Below are 18,134 nucleotides of genomic sequence, written 5' to 3' on the forward strand. Positions count from 1 at the left end.
ACTTCAAAGAACAAGTCTTAATTTTGATTCGGTTCCTTTTCTCTTTTCTTAGGGAGTATATTTGATCGTTTGATATTGTATCGAGGAATGCCAGTTCTATAACCTTGGGATGACAGTCATCTGCTTCTTCTCACACATGGGAGTTTCAACCAAAGGTTAAAGGTGCGTTTGAGTTTCACTTAGTGAGGTTTTCATATTGTGTCTGTGGTGTTGCCTCAAACACACACACACACACACACACACACACACACACACACACACCCCAAAATCCCCCTAGTCTGTAGCACATGGTCTGGGTTACCAATGGCTGGACAGAAAGTAGGTCAAAATTGTCCAATTAGGAACATATTACTGGGCATATTCAGCCCTTGGAGGTCTCCCCTTGTGTGTTAGTAAGCATTTTCCCTTAAGGGAGTCGGATACACCCCATTGACCCACCACAGAAATGTAATGGCCTTCTCTGAGACATATAGGCCCCTCTGTCCTCTTCTTGGTTTGAATTTCCAGTAAAGTATGCACTCTTGTAGAGGTGTCGATTTGGGATGGCGTTATCATGGTGTTGTATCACAGCAACGGAAAGGCCCTATCCCTCTCATTGCTTCTTGGAACCTGACTGGAGCTGAGGTGAGGCGTCCCCTGTGGACGTGGTTTTAGAGGAGTACATACAGAGGAGGGGATACGATGGTTCATGCACACAGGGAGGCTTTCCTCTTTGTTGCTTGGGAGACTGGTGTAGAAGATGGCGGGACACGGCTTGCCTTTATCCTTACAGTAGTGGAGTCATACAATATTTGTCCTTTGGTGACTGACTAACTTCACTCAGCATAACGGTTTCCAGGTCCCTCTATGTCATGAAGTGTTTCATGACTCCTCCGCTGTTTTCTAGGGATGTATAGTGTTCCAGTCTGGGAATGCACCAGAGTCACATTGGTTTTCATTTATTTTCCTTTACTCATTTGCTAGCTTGGACATTTTGCCACAAACCACGTGTCTTACCATTTTGGAACACTATGTCTTTATGTGTTGTGAAGATGAGTTTAGAAACAAGCTTCTTCTAAAAGGTCATTAAAAGTATAAACATACACCAGTGTGGCAATTACTACACTTGCAAGCCAACGAGCCCGATTCCATCCTGCAGGTTGTGTGGCCAGTCTTCCCTTGTCTCCCAGTAACAGAAACTCCCAGCCCGCAAGCTTGCTCTCTGACTGTGCACTTGCTGTAAGTTTGAGCCCATCTACGTGGTAGATCTTCAAAAGTGTGTGATGTTCCAGGCAGGTATCCTCCCCTAATTAAGCTAAACTTTTGCTTTATTTTAAAAAAGATATATGAAGAGATTTTTGGTTTAAGGTTTAAAGGTTATCTGAAGGGGTTTAACTAGCTACAATGGATCCAGAAAATCTAGATTCCATGAGAATTTGAAAATTTGTTTTAAATTCTCCCATCTTTTGATAATGGATTCTGACATATAATCTTTGATCAAAATGGAAATGAGGTACCATTCAGTTCTGGTCTCTTGGCAATGGAGGAATTTTTTCATGGTAGCAATCAGGCATGGAAAACCTGACTTTCCCTCTTGATTTGCATTTCCAGGTAAACAGAGAACAATGCTTGTACTGTGGATGATGTCTTACAAGCTTTTAATACCTTGAAACAAATTTTGAAGAAGGAGAGTATTAAACAAAATACACTGACATTAACGCAACTCTTAGCAATGTTAGATATATCAGAATAGAATTGTGCTAATTTTCACTGATTTTTGAGAATAAGATTGCCAGGCCTACTTCATCTTAATCTGGTTCCTCTTTTGAAACCTGTTCAGATTCTATCACGAACAGACAGTTGGACATAGGGGGTGTTAGCTGGGAATTGAACCCAGATCTCATATATGGAAGCCAAGAATTTGATCACTGAACCAGTAATGCCCTCAAATGGATTACTTATACAGGTAAGAGCATATTAAAACATTTTTAAATGACCAAGGCACTCCTTAAAGGAGAGTTGTCGTTGTTGACATGGACACAGCTTACTGTCAGAGGTGGGATTCTGCTACCCTTCCGATCAAACAGGGGCCCGAAATGAGCCGGGAATTGGTTACTTTGTTCACTTTCTTTTAAGGAAAAAAAAAAATCTAGATTGAACTCAGCAGAAAAAACCCCGTCACCTTTATTCCTATATTTGAAAGGAAGATAAACATCCAACCCAGCAACATTGGTCGCCAATAAACATCACTTCTGGGAAGCTGTCCAGAGGTTGCCAGTGGCCAGCTCAGACGCTCCCTGAATGGAAGGACAAAGGTACATTTATGAGCTGCCCCTCCCTTCCAAACAAGGCTTCTTAGCTTGGAGCTCATGGAACCCATAGATTGTTGGCCGAGAAGTGGGGTCTTTCTTTACATTGAAAAAATATATAAAGAAAATGAAAAAAGAAAGAAAACCAAAATCCTCCCAACTGAACCATAGATAACATCATGGTAAATGAAAAAAAAAAGATTAAAGTTGTCGAAGGTTTCATCTTGATTGGATCCGCAATGAATGTTCATGGAAGCAGCAGTCAAGAAATCAAACAGCATTAGGAAAATAGGCAGTCCACGGCCCCTTTAAAGAGTTGTGATGTTGAAGTTTAAAGTGTTGAAGAACACGGATGCCATTTTGAGGACTAAGTTGTGCCTGGCCGAAGCCATGATATTTTCAGTGACCTCAAATACACGCGAATGTTGTACATTGAATAAGGAAGACTCAAGACTAAATGGATAAATTTGAATTGTGGTGCTTGTGAAGAATATTGAAAGTACCAAGGACTGCCCAAAGAACAAATATACCACTATCATGACCCCAATTCTACCTTACCAGTCATGCTGGACCAGAGCATGTACACTGGCACAGTTAAGAGCTGGAAGAAGGGGAATCCAGAACAGATGAACCCCTCGGGACCAATCCTGAGAGTAGCAATACCAGGAGGGTAAGGAAAATGTAGAGGGAGAAAGGGGAAACCTTTCACAGTGACCTATATATAATCCCCTCCCTGGGGGATGGGCAACAGAAAAGTGGGTGAAAGGAGACATCAGTTAGTGTAAGACATGAAAAAATATATATAAATTATCAAGGGTTCATGAGGGAGGGAGGGTGAGGGAGGGAAGGGAAAATGAGAAGCTGATACCAAGGGTTCAAGTAGAAAGAAAATGTTTTGAGAATGATGATGGCAAAAAATGTACAAATGTGCTTGACATAATGGATGGATGGATGGATGGGTGGATGGATGGATTGTGATAAGTGTTGCATGAGCCTCCAATAAAGTGATTTTTAAAAATAGAACAAATATAGCCAGAATGGGGAGACTCAGGTGCTTTGGACAGGTTCTCAGGAGAGATGTCCTTAGAAAAGGACATTATGCTGGAGTCAGTAGAAGGAAAGTGAAAAAGACTAGATGCATTGACACAGCGACTGCAAAATGAGCTCCAAATAACACTAATTTGGAGGATGGCACAGTATCAGGCATTATTCCTTCCTCTTGTCTATTAACATTAACTAGCAATCCCATTCCCAGGTCTTAACCAAGAGAACGTAGCATGCATGTGCGCTAGAAGACAAGTACAAAAATGGCCACAGTAGCCCATTCCTAATAGTCAAATACCTATCCACAGTAGAAAGGATGCACACATATGCTGGGTCACACAATGAAATACTGCTCAGCAGTACAAGTGTGCACACCGCTAAGACACGCAATGATGTGGGTGAATGCCACAGGCAAGAGAAGTGAAACCCAAGCCCGGGGAGTCCTCACTGTATGGTTGCATGTATGTGAGGTTCCATCATCTCGGTGTTAGAAGTCACAACAGTGGTTCTCTCGGTGAGTGGTGGAGGGAACAGAGTGAGCCTGCATATATATGACCTGCTCACTGCCATCAAGTCAATGTCACCTCATAGTGACCCTCTTTAGCATTTTTAAAGCTGTACATCTTTCCCTCATGGAGAGGCTGGCGGCTTTGACTGTCTACCTATACTCTTACCCTGCCCACTTTCTCTGGTGCAAGTCAATTCTGACTTGAAGTGACCTATAGGACCGAGCTGACGTGTCCCTTTGGGTTTTTCAGGCTATAAATCTTGGTTAGAGCAGAAAGCCTTATCTTTCTCCCCTGGAGAGGCTGGTGGGTTCTGACTGCTGACCTGCTGGTTTGCAGCCACAATGCCACAATGCTGCTTGCTGACCTATAGACAGAAATGTAGAGTTGTCATGAGCCAGAATTTCCGTGACCATGGGATTGGCTTGGTGGGGCCAGTGAGGGTGCACCTGATAGTGCTGTGGGCTAAGCATTTGGGTTGCGATCCAGAAGGTCAGTGGTCCAAATCCACCAGCCAGTCACAAAAGGCTGTTTGCTTCCTTAAAGATTTATAACCCTGCATGCCTTTATAGGGTCTGAGTAGGAATCAATTCAATGATAATGGGTTTGATTTGATATTTTGGAGTGTGGGATATATATACCTCTCTCTAATAGAATGTTTGGATAGCAAATGGACAGGGAGTCTGTGGTGAAGTTGTAAGGTCAGCCTCTTGTGGCACACGTCTTGGCAGAGAAGGAAAGAGCCTTGATTTGAGAGGAGAGTAACTGGCATGAAATAGCTGTCACTATCTGCTGAATTGGGCTAGCAATCATTTACACCCTAGTATAAATGAATGCATGGCATTTTATTTTCTAAGCGCTAAGGTATTGTTAGAAAGCAGTGTGGTCATAAAAGCACACTAGAAAGAGTATCTATGTAAATGGTGGAGGAAATGGAAAGAAACGCTGGCATCTTCTGCTGAAGATGTCCCACTTGTGTGGCCAACAGTATTTGAGGTCATCTTTTCTCAGGGCTTGATTTCCTTATCAATACAATAATGCAACCTAATGTTTGTTAATGACTTGCACCATACTTACTGCCATCACGTTGATTCCAATTCACAGTGACCCTATAGGACAGGGCAGAACTAACTGCCCTTGGGTTTTTGAGGCTGTAACTCTTCACAGGAGTAGTGAGCCTCATCTTTCTCCCAGGGAGTAACTGGTGGTTTCCAACTGCAACCCCTAGATAGCAGCTCAACAAGTGACTCTACACCACCGGGGTTCCCATGTGAGAGCATCCATTGCATTTAAAATGCATTATCTCCTTTAATCCTCATTGCAACTCATTCACAGTTATTAAGAAATGTGCCTTACATTGTAAATCTTGGTTAAAATGTACCACCTTATCATTTGATCCTTTCAACCCATTTTAACATTGTTTCAGTTACAAGAGGGGAGGTACATGTGGATGAAGCCTCTGGTGAATCCCCTCTGATCACAGACCAGGGGGCAAATAGCCTTGCTGTCATGCAGAGTGCACTGGAAAGTGGACCGTTGTAGATGCAGCTAGGTTATAATTTAGCTCGTGTCATTTGCTCTTTCTTCTGACCTATTTGTTCCAGTTTTTAACAGTTTATGCTTTTTTAAATTGAGGCTTTTCTCTGTTTTACTTTGTTTTTGTTCTTGTCTTTTTACTGGTATTTTTAATGTCTTTCCAAATCTGAAGAGGCGCGTCTATGAAGGAAAAGCAACTCTTTAAAGATAGTAACCGGATTAATGTTTTCCTGGGAGTCTGGCAGGGGGTGTTGAGGGCGAGTGGGGAGCTAAGAGAAGTGGGCACCAGAAAGGGGAAAATGTTCTAAATGTGGTTGTGGTGATGATTGTACAACTCTTCTTCATAGAATCGAACTACTGGATTGTATATGTGACTTATAAGCCAGTAAGACCATTCAGAAAACGGGAATGTGCTTGCAGTATTCGCATTCGCCACACAGGCGAAGGGACTTCTGCATCAGAGGCCCACACATGGCTGGGTGTAGACACTGGGATGCCAGTCACATCATCATGCCCCTTTGCTATTCACACGGCCGCAGCACTGTGTTCAGGCACTGGGCCCAATCAACTCTTTCCTCGCTTGATCTTCCTCTTAAACACCCTCCGAAAGACAGACTCTGTATCTTTTTCAGGTGAGGAACTTAGGCTTAAGGAAAAGCCACAATAGTCATTTGGGGTCTCCCAGGTAGAAGGAGGGAAGGACAGATCAGGAACCCAAGTCTCCAAGATCTCACGGGTGCGTTGGTGACCATGACACCCTGCCGACTGCAGGCCAGAAAGGGGGAGGGGGAAGAAGCGAAGAAGTAGAGACTCCATCCACTGCAACCCAGTCCGAGGCAGCAGAACGAGGCCACGGACGTCCTGGGCACCGGGGAGAAGACCCTGCCCGTAGACATACAGAGTACGTGTCAACAACAGTCTGTTGAGTGAGTACAAGAAGCACTGGGCTTCTGCTCTGACTTGCACTGGAAAATAGTAGTTGCTTAACGAAGATGTGTGAAACCGTGTTCAATGAGATCAAGGTTTGTGTATGAGAGAGAAGATGAAACCCTTTGGCATTTCTTCCAGCACAGGCCGGAAGTCTCACTGCCCCGACTGGGCACATTCAAGGTCAATACCGGTTTCTTTTTGGCCATCAGTTGCACTGTGTGGTCAAGCCCTTTGGAGAGCAATGCACATACCCCTGGTCCAACCTTTCCCTACTCCCTGCTGACAACTGTGCTCACTCTGACTTCGCTGCAGGCAGCATCCTTTCATCAGTGTGACTGAGTATATCAACAGCGCAATTTTAACTCCAGTACTGCCCTGGGGGTTCTCCTCTCAGCTAGGGCCTCTACTGTCTCTCCAGGCACCTTTCCCTTTGTCATTCATCTCAAGTCCCCTGAAATGTCCCCTCACCCCTCTCCTCTCCCTCCCACAGTTCCTGCCTTCCTAAGATCACCAAGTCACGCTCCAGCCCAATGCAACCTCACTGCCACCCCTCACCCCACCAGAGTTTGTACACCACCAAGTCACCATATACTGGCACAAGAAACACCTACTCTGGACTCAAGGGCCAGCCTGGCTGCCTGCATCTGTGCCCACCCTTCCCCAAAGCCTCATGTCCCAGCTCCCAGACTGCCTGTGTACCATGTCGCTCTTCATGCGTTTGTTCTTCTGAAAAACAGGAGCTAAGGACTTCACCGCCTGCAGTCCCTACCTCAGTTCCTCGTAGCAACCCTCCAGGGCAGAGCAGGACCGCTCCAGCCACTTCCTGAGGTTGTCAGTCTTCACAGGTGCACACAGCCCCCCCAACCCCCTTCTCCTGCGGGGCGGCTGGCTGGCTGGGCGTTTGAAGGGCTGATCTTGCGATTGGCAGCCTAATGCTTAATCCACGGTGCCACCAAGATAAGTTGACTTGATTGGCACCATTTTCTCATCTATCAGATGTGGGGTATCAATGGGACGGGCAGCTAATGGCCCCCTCAGATGCCCACCCCCCCCCACAGCCCAGGTGATGCATGCCATTTCTGATGCGTTGGGCTCCCAATTCTTCTGCAAACTAAATGAGTTTTACACCAGAGACTTTGAAGGAGAGGCAATATCTGTCCTTTGAGCCAAATTCGGAACGAGGGCAAGGCAAAGCAGCCAAATGGGAAACCATCCAGTGGACGTTACAAAACCAAGGGAAGGAGAAAGAAGCATTTCAGCACAGCGCGCTGTTAGGAATGATTAGGTACCGACTCACTTGCAGGTGGGCAGGGGAGAGTGCACTGGGACTTCTGTATGTCCCAGGAAACTTCCCTTGTTCTTAAAGGCTGCTCTCTCCTGCCTTCACTCAAGAGCCATCCGCATCCCTGTCGTGATCCAGAGCTCTCCTGAATCTCCTGAATTCCCTCCCCCTACTCCCTAGGCGTGAAGACATTCCCAACCGCAGCCCCAGAGAAGCTTCTGTCCCCAGATCCTAGGTAAAAGCTCCCCCACGCACCTCCCCGCCCGGCCGCTCTCTCCTTCTTGGTCCTCAGAGAAGGCCCTGCCTGTACAAGATGGTCCCCCCACCGCCCCCCCCATTTCTACTTCGGAAACCCTCTCCCCACCAGGGGCGTGGGGCTCCGGAGAAGCCGCCCACCCTGCCACAGCCCAAGAGATGCTGCGGAAGTGATACAATCACCCACAGGCCTGGAGCCCCCAACCTGGCAAGTGCCAGGCACGGCATTGGCAGGCAGGTCGGGCACTTCCAAGTAACCCCTCCCCCCACCCCCTCCTCCCAAGGCCAGCGCGTGCCGGCCGGCCGGTCTGGCCTGGGGAGCGCCTGGGCGGACCCGTGGGCGCTCCTTAAAAGGAGGCGACAGGGGCTGAGCCGGCCCCGTGAGGTGACACTGCTGGTGATATGGAGACAGCCCGGGACTACACGGGAGCCCTGCTCAGGCGAGTACTGCGCCGGCCGCTCTGCGACGCCCGAGGCTCTGTGCATCCTGCCCCTGGATGCCCGCCCCCTGTCCGCGATCCCTGCGCCCCGGGGGTCCCTGCCTCCCCTGGCGTCCAGGGCTCCCCAATCCTCAATGAGCCCGACCAGGTGCAGCCTGCCCCCTTTCTTCTGGCTGTGGGTGACTTGTGCGGCGCGGGAGTGTGGGTGCGAGACACGGCGGGTGGCCAGTGGAGGGTGGCCCCATGGGCAGCAGCCGGCTGACAATCACCTCTGGGTGCTTCAGCCAGTGCGCAGTCCCCCACCCCCACCGCTGAGCCTCCCCTGGGGAGGCTGGTATGCTCCGTTCGGGGAGGGCATGTCGGGGTGCTGGCGCTTTAAGGTAGTATTTCAGGCAAAGATCATTGACCCCTGAGGTTTTTCAGGAGGAAGCTTGGACGTGGAGAGAATGGCCAGGAGAGAATGGCCTTACCTGTGACAAACCACGGGGCCCAGAGGGGTGGCACATGGAAGGGAAAGGCATGACCTTTGCCTAGGAACTAGGAGTGTCCTAGATCTGGTGGTGGTTGACTCCACCCAGCCCCGAGCCCCCATGCCTCACAGTTGTTGCTGCCCTTCGACACCCCCACACCCCCCAGTGGGGAGCTGTGTAGAAATAGGGCTGGAAAGACTGCTGGCAGGATGTTCCCGCAGCCTTTCTGAGTGGCTTGCGTTTTTAAAAACAAATGCACAGAAAACTCTGAAGTCCGCCCCAGGAAGGCAGGGAATATGTTCTTTGGAGGACCAGCATTCACCTAGTTCAGCATAGGGACATCTGTTGTTTTGTTCTTCTGCCTCTTCTTCCACCCCAGGAGGCACCCCACATCCTACTCGCAACCTCTCCCCTAAAAAAATAAACACTGCGATGGACTCACTGCTGACTCACAGCGCCCCCCCCCCCCACCTCGTGGGGTTCTGAGCCGGCAACTCTCCAGGGAAACAGAAGGCCCAGCCTTTCTCCCGTGCAGCTGCAGGTGCACCCACTCCCAGGAGGTAGAACTGTTGGCAGTTGGAAGTACCCTTGCAATCCTTTTTCTCGAGCATATACAACACTCCGTGACCCAGGCTCCCACAGAGCACTGCGTGTTAAAGGGAGCGCAGAGCTGTGCTCAGTAGGTCCCAGCACTGCCTCTGGAAGGAAGGTGAAAGCAGGATGTGGGGAGTCACAGGCGAATCTGTCCTGCAGCGGAACACTCAGTGCCTCAAACTGGCGGGGCTGGGGTGCAAGGCTCCCCTGGATGAGGTGTGTTTGGGAGCTGGCCCACTGATAACGCCTGGGCAAACTCAATGCATCTCAGGATGTCTCATCTGCTCCAACACATGCCTTTTGAGCTCTAAACTCTAGGCATCTAGGAATACTTGTTCTTGACAAACTGCCATCTACCAACTCCTAAAGGGAACTCGAAGAAGACAACCTGTCATTCTTATGATAAGGAGAATACTTTTCTTCCCCAACTATCTGGAAAACCAGAGCCAGGCTAAGGACCCAGTGGAGCTAAAGGCAAGGTGAGGACATGTTCCATCGTTGTGGTATCGCAATGTACCTGCTTCTTGGCAGTTTCTCTTTGCTTAAACCAGTAGGTGTAATGGATTGCAACCTGTCCTATATGAATAATTAACTGAAGTTTCCCAAGAAAGAAGCTTAATCAATATGTAACTGTTAAATAGACAAATGGATCAAATAGATGTGATCAACGATCTTTGCCTGAAATACTACCTTAAACTGAACTTTCATTTGTGCATGGTTTGCAACCAAAGCTGGCCTGGTCAAACCAACTCATGGCTTGGTATTGACTCTATGGAAGCAAGTTTTGAATCATAACACCTGCAGCGGCCTGAGGGCTCTTAGCCAGGCTCTAGAAATCCAGGGTGAGCTGAAGTGATGTCGTAAACTAGTCTTGGCTGTGTTTTTCAATGTTGTTAGTGTTGGCATTCATGCCGAAGCCTGACATGGCTATAGAGCCGATAGCAACTTTGTGCATAGGACTGCCTGTGTAGCTGCGCGTCTTTTTACCTCTTGATCCACAGACGCTAGTCCTTGTACACCTGCATCCCACTGGCATCGTCAGTTCTGGCTCACAGCAACCCCACAGGACAGAGGAGAAGTGCTCTGTAGGACTTTGAGATGGTAAATCTTTATGGAAGCCAACTGCCTCGTCTTTCCCCCCTGAAGTCGCAGGGGCATTTGAACTGCTGACTTTGGAGTTTCTTTAGGGTTCTTTGTGTAGCTGCTATTTCAGTGCAAATATTACCACAGTCTCATTAGTAATAAAAGTAAGGAATTCATTTTCTACAAGGAAATTTATCAGATCACAGACGACTAATCCTTCATGGGTATAAAATCTTGTTTAACTCTTATTTTTAACCATGTTTCAAGATCTCCTAAGATGCCCGTGTTTATGTTTTGAGTATGCTCATAACACAAGTATCCTGATGGGTTGGGAAAAATCCCCAAAGTGACTGTGCAATGCAACCCTTGTCAGAAGAGTTTATCCCTCTGGTGTTCCTGGGGATGTGGGGACACTGGGGAGGAGGGTGCTCAAGGAGGCAAGGTTCTCTTGCCCATTGGTTAAGCACCCCCCCCCCCCACACACACACACACTCTTCTCTCTATGTGCCAGGCATGCCTCCCCACGGGAGTAGACACAGTCCCAGCCATAGAGTGTTGCCACATTTGACCACACCACTTGCTTTCTTAACTTGCTCTCTGTCCCTCTTGGCTTTGTGACACTATTCTGTGTGTTTATATCCTACTCTGCCTGTTCTTCACTTACTCTGCTGTGGCCTCCTCCTTCTCCATTAAACAAAGAAATGCAGGGTTCCTTAAGCCACCACTTACTGGAAATGCTCCCTTCTCACTCAGAATACTCACTGCCATCAGGTTGATGGTAACTCCCAGTGGACATAGGACAGGGGAGAACCGCTCCTGAGAGTTTCTGAGACTGGAGCTTTTAACAGGGGTAGAAAGCCCCATCTTTCCCCCCATGAAGCAGCTATTGGTTTTGAACTGCTGACCTTTGGGATTGTAACTCAACCGTGACCGCTATGCTGGTTCCCTTCACACTCTCTTAATTAGTCTACAACTGCACCCATGATACCAGAGTATGAGGGATAACCCCCCCCATGGAATTATTTTTCAAAGCTATGTATTTAATTTAATTTTTTTTTTACAAAACAACCTTATCACCTTCAAAGTACTCTCCATTACACTTAGTACATTTGTCAAATGTGTGATTCCATGCCAGGAAACAGTTTTGCAACTCATCTGTATGATGGCTGACAGTACCTCTCATTTTTCCCTTCACCTGTTCTACATCATTATAACCACTGTCCTTTCATGTCCCTCTTCATTAGTGGAATGAAAAGAAGCCACATGGAGCGAGGTCAGGTAAGCAAGGTATGTGGGACAAGGGAGTCATGGTGCTTTTGCCATCGCTGGTGCACTGAGATGGCTCCGTGACCTGGTGCACTGTCATGGTGACAAAACCAGTCCCCGTCTGCCACAAAACAGGTCCTTTTTGTCGCACACTGTTAAGCAATCTTTTCAGAACCTCCAAATAGAAAGCCTGATTAACAGTTTGACCTGGTAGAATGAACTCCAAATGCACTACAAGTCGGCATTTTTGCCTGTTTGGGAAGTTGATTGATGTCCAGAATGAGGTTTGTCATCAATCGATATTTCATCTCTTTTGAAACAAGAAAACCACTCATACACTTGAGTTTTTCCCAAAGCGCTGTCCTTGTAAGCCGTGTTTAACAACACAACAGTTTCTCAGGCATTTTTCCTGAGCAAGAAACAAAATTTCACAGCCGCATGCTGTTCTCTTAAATTGGCCATCACAATAAACAAGGCTCAGGCAAAACTGCTTTTATGAAAAAATTCACTGTGACCAGAGAGAACCTTTCCAGGTGACGCCACTGGGTAGACTAACTAAGAGCAAGTTGCTCGATGCTTGCCTACCAGGGAAAATGTACTAAGAAAGCTCTACTCCCCCCAGAGCAATTCCGGGTTTTTTCCCTTAAGTACCTCCTTGTGTTTATTTCCAGCTGAGAACCATATTCCTGGGCTAGTCTCTCCACAAACACAATTAGAATAAGCATCAGCTCATATACTATAAGTGGTACCAATGGCATATAAAGAAGGCCTTTTTATGTTCGCAGGGCAGGTGAGCTTTGTTAGGGTAAAGTCCATGGCCCCTGTAGTCTGTTGCTTTCTTTCACACATTTTTATAAGTTGGTGGCTCTTTGTTTCCCCCAGCAATCAATCAATCAATCAATCAATCAATACAGGCACAACTGTTCCTATTCACTTCTGGGAGATCTGCCACTTCACAATTTTCAAGAGCATTCTGAGAAGCCCAAGCTCTGCTATCATCTTGATTTCCCTGAAATGACATTATTTCCTTAAACAACCTGTTTCCTTATTAGCACCCTTTTCTTCCTTATAATGAGCTGTTTCCCTACCTACAGCGACTTTCTCAGAAATGGGGAAAGTAGCTGCTCTTACACATGGTGTGTCTCAAAGAAGACTCCTAAGAATTCTCAGTGGCCCTGTTTTAGCTTCAATACATTAAAATGTTGAAATGAGAATAGCAATAGTTTTGGAATCATGCTAATGGTCAATGGTTCTGCCTACTCAATGACTGGAGGTAAGTTGGTGTAATATGTTTACTTAGCTAACTACAAAACCCGATTGCTCATCTAGCTGGTAATTTAGCTGGAGCAGAGTAAGTATCTACAAAATATTTTAGATGGGATTTTATGTACATAATACTTTATCTAATCCCTTTTTATGTAACATGAAGGAAATTCTTGAGTTCATATGATTTGACACATTTCTGTCACTCATCATGGTCACTGAAAAGAAGGAGAGAATTTTCATAGATTCAAAAGGATTTTTATGAGTTGTCCATAAGCCTCTTGGCCAACTTTGCCCCAAATCTTGAATAGGAAAAGGTAGTCCTTGGATCGGTCATGGGTAAGAAGAACAGTAGCTGGCATGACTGTCCTTGCTCATCAAGACATCAAGCATGGCTAGCTTGAGGTCAGTGGAGAAGCAGAAGTGGTTGCCATATGGTTTATCAGAAATGAAAAGACAAGATGAACTCTGACTTTGTCACCTGTGCTGGGTCATCAAGTGGGAGGAAATAGGGCAGAGCTGTTCAAACCCAGCGGACATGCCATTAACCACTGGGGATTGGACTGAGGATGAAATGACTTCAGCTCTATTGCCCGCTTTCTCCAGTTCTCTCCAAACACATCTTCTCCCCGATAAGTAAGTCAGGCACCAACAGTGGTCTAGGTAATGAGTCAACGTAAATTGTACTGATAGTCCCTGGCCTCAGTGAGCACAGGTTCTAGAACACCTCGTGGGCAATGATATTGACCTCTTGTTTTCAGGGAGAAGAGGGGCTCTTGCTTCTTGTTTCTTTTGGTAGAGCTGACACCAAGGAGTTGGTGCTAGATTCAAACACCTGCTCTATCACTTGAAACTATGACCTATTTACAGCTTAACTACTTGAGCCTCAGTTTTACTTATCTGTAATATTTATCTTACAGATAAATAACAAGATACAATATGAACAATCTCTGCTGTCCTGTCTAGCAGGTCAGCAGGGATCAAACTGTGAATGAATTCTCTATAGTGCTAGCTCAGACATTTGTGAACCTCTTGTTCATCTTGTGCAACTGAGAAGCCTGGTGCAATCTAGGCAAAAGGTTAGTAGCTACCCGTCAATCCTATTGCTTTGTTGACCCATTGCCATGTAGGCGCTGGGCTGACTTCTTTTTTTTTTTTTAATAATAATATATAATTTATTTAGGGTTCACGAATGTGGTAGGATGGGGAGAGAGGAACTGATATCAAAGGGCTCAAGCAAGAAGATAATGTTTTGAAAATGATGCTGGCAACATATATAAAAGTCTGCTAGATATAATTGATTTATGGGTTGTTATAATATCTGTAAGAGCCCCCAATAAAATGATTTAATAATTTTAAAAAGATATATTCACCCTCAACAATAATTTAAGAAAAGTCAGTTATAACAAATTACCATTTTTTACCTATCATATTGGTATACTATAAGCACCTGCCATAATTTTCTTGTCTTCTTGATTTTTCTGCTTTGTTTTATTTTTTTTTTTAATTTTAACAATTTATTAGGGGCTCATACTATTCTTATCACAGTCCATACATATACATACATCAATTGTATAAAGCACATCTGTACAGTTTTTGCCCTAATCATTTTTTTCTCCTCTTTTCTTTTTTTTACATTTTATTAGGGACTCATACAACTCTTATCACCATCCATACATATACATACATCAATTGTATAAAGCACATCCATACATTCCCTGCCCCAAACATTCTCAAGGCATTTGCTCTCCACTTAAGCGGGCTGACTTCTTTGATGGATCTCTTGCGAAGGCTCTTGGTCAATGTGATGACAAGCCAGTGCTGGGGACGACTGGCTAACCATAATCCCTTAGTGGCCATATAGTACGCTACAAAGAAATTGCATAGCACCCTGGTTAACCCAAAATATAAAAGAAACTGAAGCAGTGACTCAGCGTTATTGCACGTTCAAGTTCAACTCTTTCTCAAAATGCTCAGTATAGTTCTTGAGATTTGAACTTCAGAGGACAGAATAACCAACAACTTACTCCTCTGTTTCAAAACAAAACACAATAAAAAAATAAAACTGCTTTTGCACAGACCTGAACTCATACCCCACATCTTTCCCTTTTGAGTTGGGTGACTTTGAGAAACACATCTGAGCCTCAGTTTTCATTTCAAATAATAATATCCTTGTAAGGTTGTGATGCTTAATTAACATATTTAAAGAGCCAAATTTTGTTTCCATAATATGGATTGGTCACTGCTTCTAGACTGTGTTATAGGCAGGCTCCTAAGAAAGCTAATTTTCATTGAGTACCTGCAAAGTCAGGCACTATCTTATTTTCGGTGAAAGAAAAATCCCTCTAAAGTAACTGTGAGTGTGGCACAGGACGCACTGGTGTTTTGTGCTGCTTTCCTTAGCATTCCTATGGGTTGGGTCCAATTCAACAGCACCTGGACAATAAGAACAACAATATATTTTTCCAGTACTAGATGTCTTACCTATCCCCTGCTGCTATAACAGAAAGACAGCCATAGAAGATTGGGACAAACAAATGTATTCCCTCACAGTTTAGGAGGCTAGCAGTCTGAATTCCGATTTAGGGGGAAGGTGTACCCTCTCCGTTCTGTTGGCTCTGGGGTCAGGTCCTTCTTTCCTCTCCACATCTGGAGGCTCAGCATTCCCTGGAGGTTTCCCTGTTTCTTGGCATCAATCTTCCCTGGGTTTAGGAGGTCCTCAGTGCGGCAATCCTGGGTCCAAAGCTCGTGGTCCACTCCAAATCTTCTTTCTTGGTAGTTACTGGTCCTCCCCTCTCTGCTTACTTTCTCTTTTTTATATATAAGATAAAAAGTGATACAAGCCATGTGCCAGGGGAACTCTTATGACATCCATTGAAGCTGTGACCTGTATAAAAGTGTTGCCTCCCACTTTGTCCCTCACAGCTGATTAGCATATGACATCAGGTCACACCACGGAAATCATAACACCATGACATAGCCTCCAAGTTACATGATGACATGACTGCCAACCAACTGGGAATCATGGCCCAGCCAAATTGATATAATTGATATATTTAGAGGGACACGATTCAATCCATGACCCAAGACAATGCTAAATTCTAAAACGTCTAATTTCTAAACTTGTAGAAATAAGAAGGTATTACTCTTGGCAGATGCTAGATCATTTCCTCAGGGTTTGGATGCAAGGGGTGGCTATCTAAGCTTCAGTAATCCGCACTGAAACCTGCAGTCCTTGCTCTTCATCAGCAAGTGACTCAAGTCCTTCTCATTCTCAGCAAGCAAGGTTGTATCACCTGTGTCTCACAGGTTGTTAATACGTCTTTCAGCATTATTATTGAGCTTTTCTGATGATTTTCTCAGCATACGGATTGAGTAAGTAGGATGAGAGGATACAACCCTGACATACACCTTTCCTGCTTATAAACCATGCAGTGTTCCCTTGTTCTGGTCACACAGCTGTCTGTTGATCCATGTACAAGTTGCACATCAGCACAATGAATAAGGAGGACCAAAGAAGATTGAAATGCATTTGAATTATAGTGTTGGCAAAGAATATTGAAAGTACCACGAAATGTCAAAAGAACAAACAAATCTGTCTTAGAAGAAGTCTAGCCAGAATGCTCCTAGAGGCAAGGATGGGGTGACTTCGTCTCACATACTTTGGACATGTTGCCAAGAGATACCAGCCCTTGGAGAAGGACATCATGCTTGGTAAAGTAGCTGGGGAACAAAAAAGAAGACCTTTATAAGGTGCATCAATGGGCTAAAAAAATAAGAATAATTGTCGGGATGACACAGGAGCGGACAGTGTTTCATTCTATTATACATAAGATGGCTGAGTCAGAACGGAACAACAATAACAACACCTGGAGAGTACTCACTCATATCTGAGTTTCTTACTCTTACCATCTCTGGTTCAGAAAAACACTCGAAGTTGAAACTTATTTTACATAGATTCAATTTATAGTCTGGAGAGTCTTATTTTTTACTGGTATACATTAAACTAGAATCTTCAGGATAGCTAATTTTATTTAGAAAATTTCAACTAGTGTGATCATAACCTGATATTAGAGAAAAGCTTAGTTCTTAAAACTTTATACCATGATTTTTTTCCATTCATTTTCAAGTAATGGACCATGGACCTATTAATGTATCAATTAGTGATTCTTCATCTAATTTAGCTGTGACTCCTCCCAAGCTTTCAACTATCAATATTTCTGATATTTGGACATCAAGATTTACTGAGATTCCAGTCTTCCGTTTTGTAAGCTTTTGTTCATGTTATTCAACCACCTCACTGAAATTCTGCCTCCGGAGAACCCTGGTCTGAGTAGTCTAGTAGTCCTGTTTCCAAAACATCCTCTCAACTTCCTTCTACATAGGTCATACACCACTATCAAATTAAAGACTGCTTCCATCTGCCTCTTCTTTTTAAAGTTCTTGTACTCAGGTGAAGATAGAGTTCTACTGAGTTTTGAGAACTACTTGTAACATTTTTTTTTTTTTAGTTAGTTCAAGGATCGTTTGTTGGCCCTTAGGAGTGTTTTCCAGTCCTACTTGTAACATTTTTAATGATTACTGCTTACAATGTATCTGTTAGCTCGGCATAGGGAGAAGGCAAGCACTCTCACTTCTGTGAGGACCCTTCCAAAATGGGTTTATGAGTCTGGGTGCACTCACTGACAAGTTCTGAAAGCTGGTTGTTTTCTATCCCACATCGATTTCTATTCAGCAAAGCACTTGGCAAGCCATTGGATTTTCAACTGTGTCCATTTGAAGAGCTTCTAGTTAAAGAAGATACTATTTAAAACATACATGCTGAGCCTTGAGAAAGGTGTTATGGGAAAGAAAAGAATAAAGTCTTTGTCCATAAGGACATTTCCATCCAGTTGATAAATAAAGTGTGTGTATATATATATATATATATACCCTTAAAAATCAGAATTGCTCTGGGTGGAGCAGAGCTTTTGTAGTATGCATTTTTCCTGCTAGATGAGCATCAAGCATCATGCTCTGCGTTAGTGTACCCAGTGTCATCGCCTGGGAAGGTTCTCGCTGGTCACAGTGAAATTTTTTCTTTTTATTTATTTATTTTTTTCACAGTGAAATTTTTTCATAAAAGGAGTTTTGCTTGAACCGTGTTTTTGTGATGGTCTATTTAAGAGAACAGTGGC

The 18,134-nt window shown here is 44.8% G+C and overlaps 1 protein-coding gene across 1 annotated transcript in view; it reads left to right on the forward strand.

Moving 5' to 3' along the window:
- Positions 1-8,243: 8,243 nt before the first annotated feature.
- The window catches only part of CIDEA (cell death inducing DFFA like effector a), a 35,379-nt gene continuing 25,488 nt past the window's right edge, over positions 8,244-18,134 (forward strand). The window contains exon 1 of the mRNA XM_075529150.1: positions 8,244-8,482. Within this exon, the coding sequence (XP_075385265.1) occupies positions 8,244-8,482 (239 nt within the window). The remainder of the gene's footprint in view (positions 8,483-18,134) is intronic.

The sequence above is a fragment of the Tenrec ecaudatus genome, chromosome 13 (genome assembly GCF_050624435.1).
Source record: "Tenrec ecaudatus isolate mTenEca1 chromosome 13, mTenEca1.hap1, whole genome shotgun sequence".
NCBI lineage: Eukaryota > Metazoa > Chordata > Mammalia > Afrosoricida > Tenrecidae > Tenrec > Tenrec ecaudatus.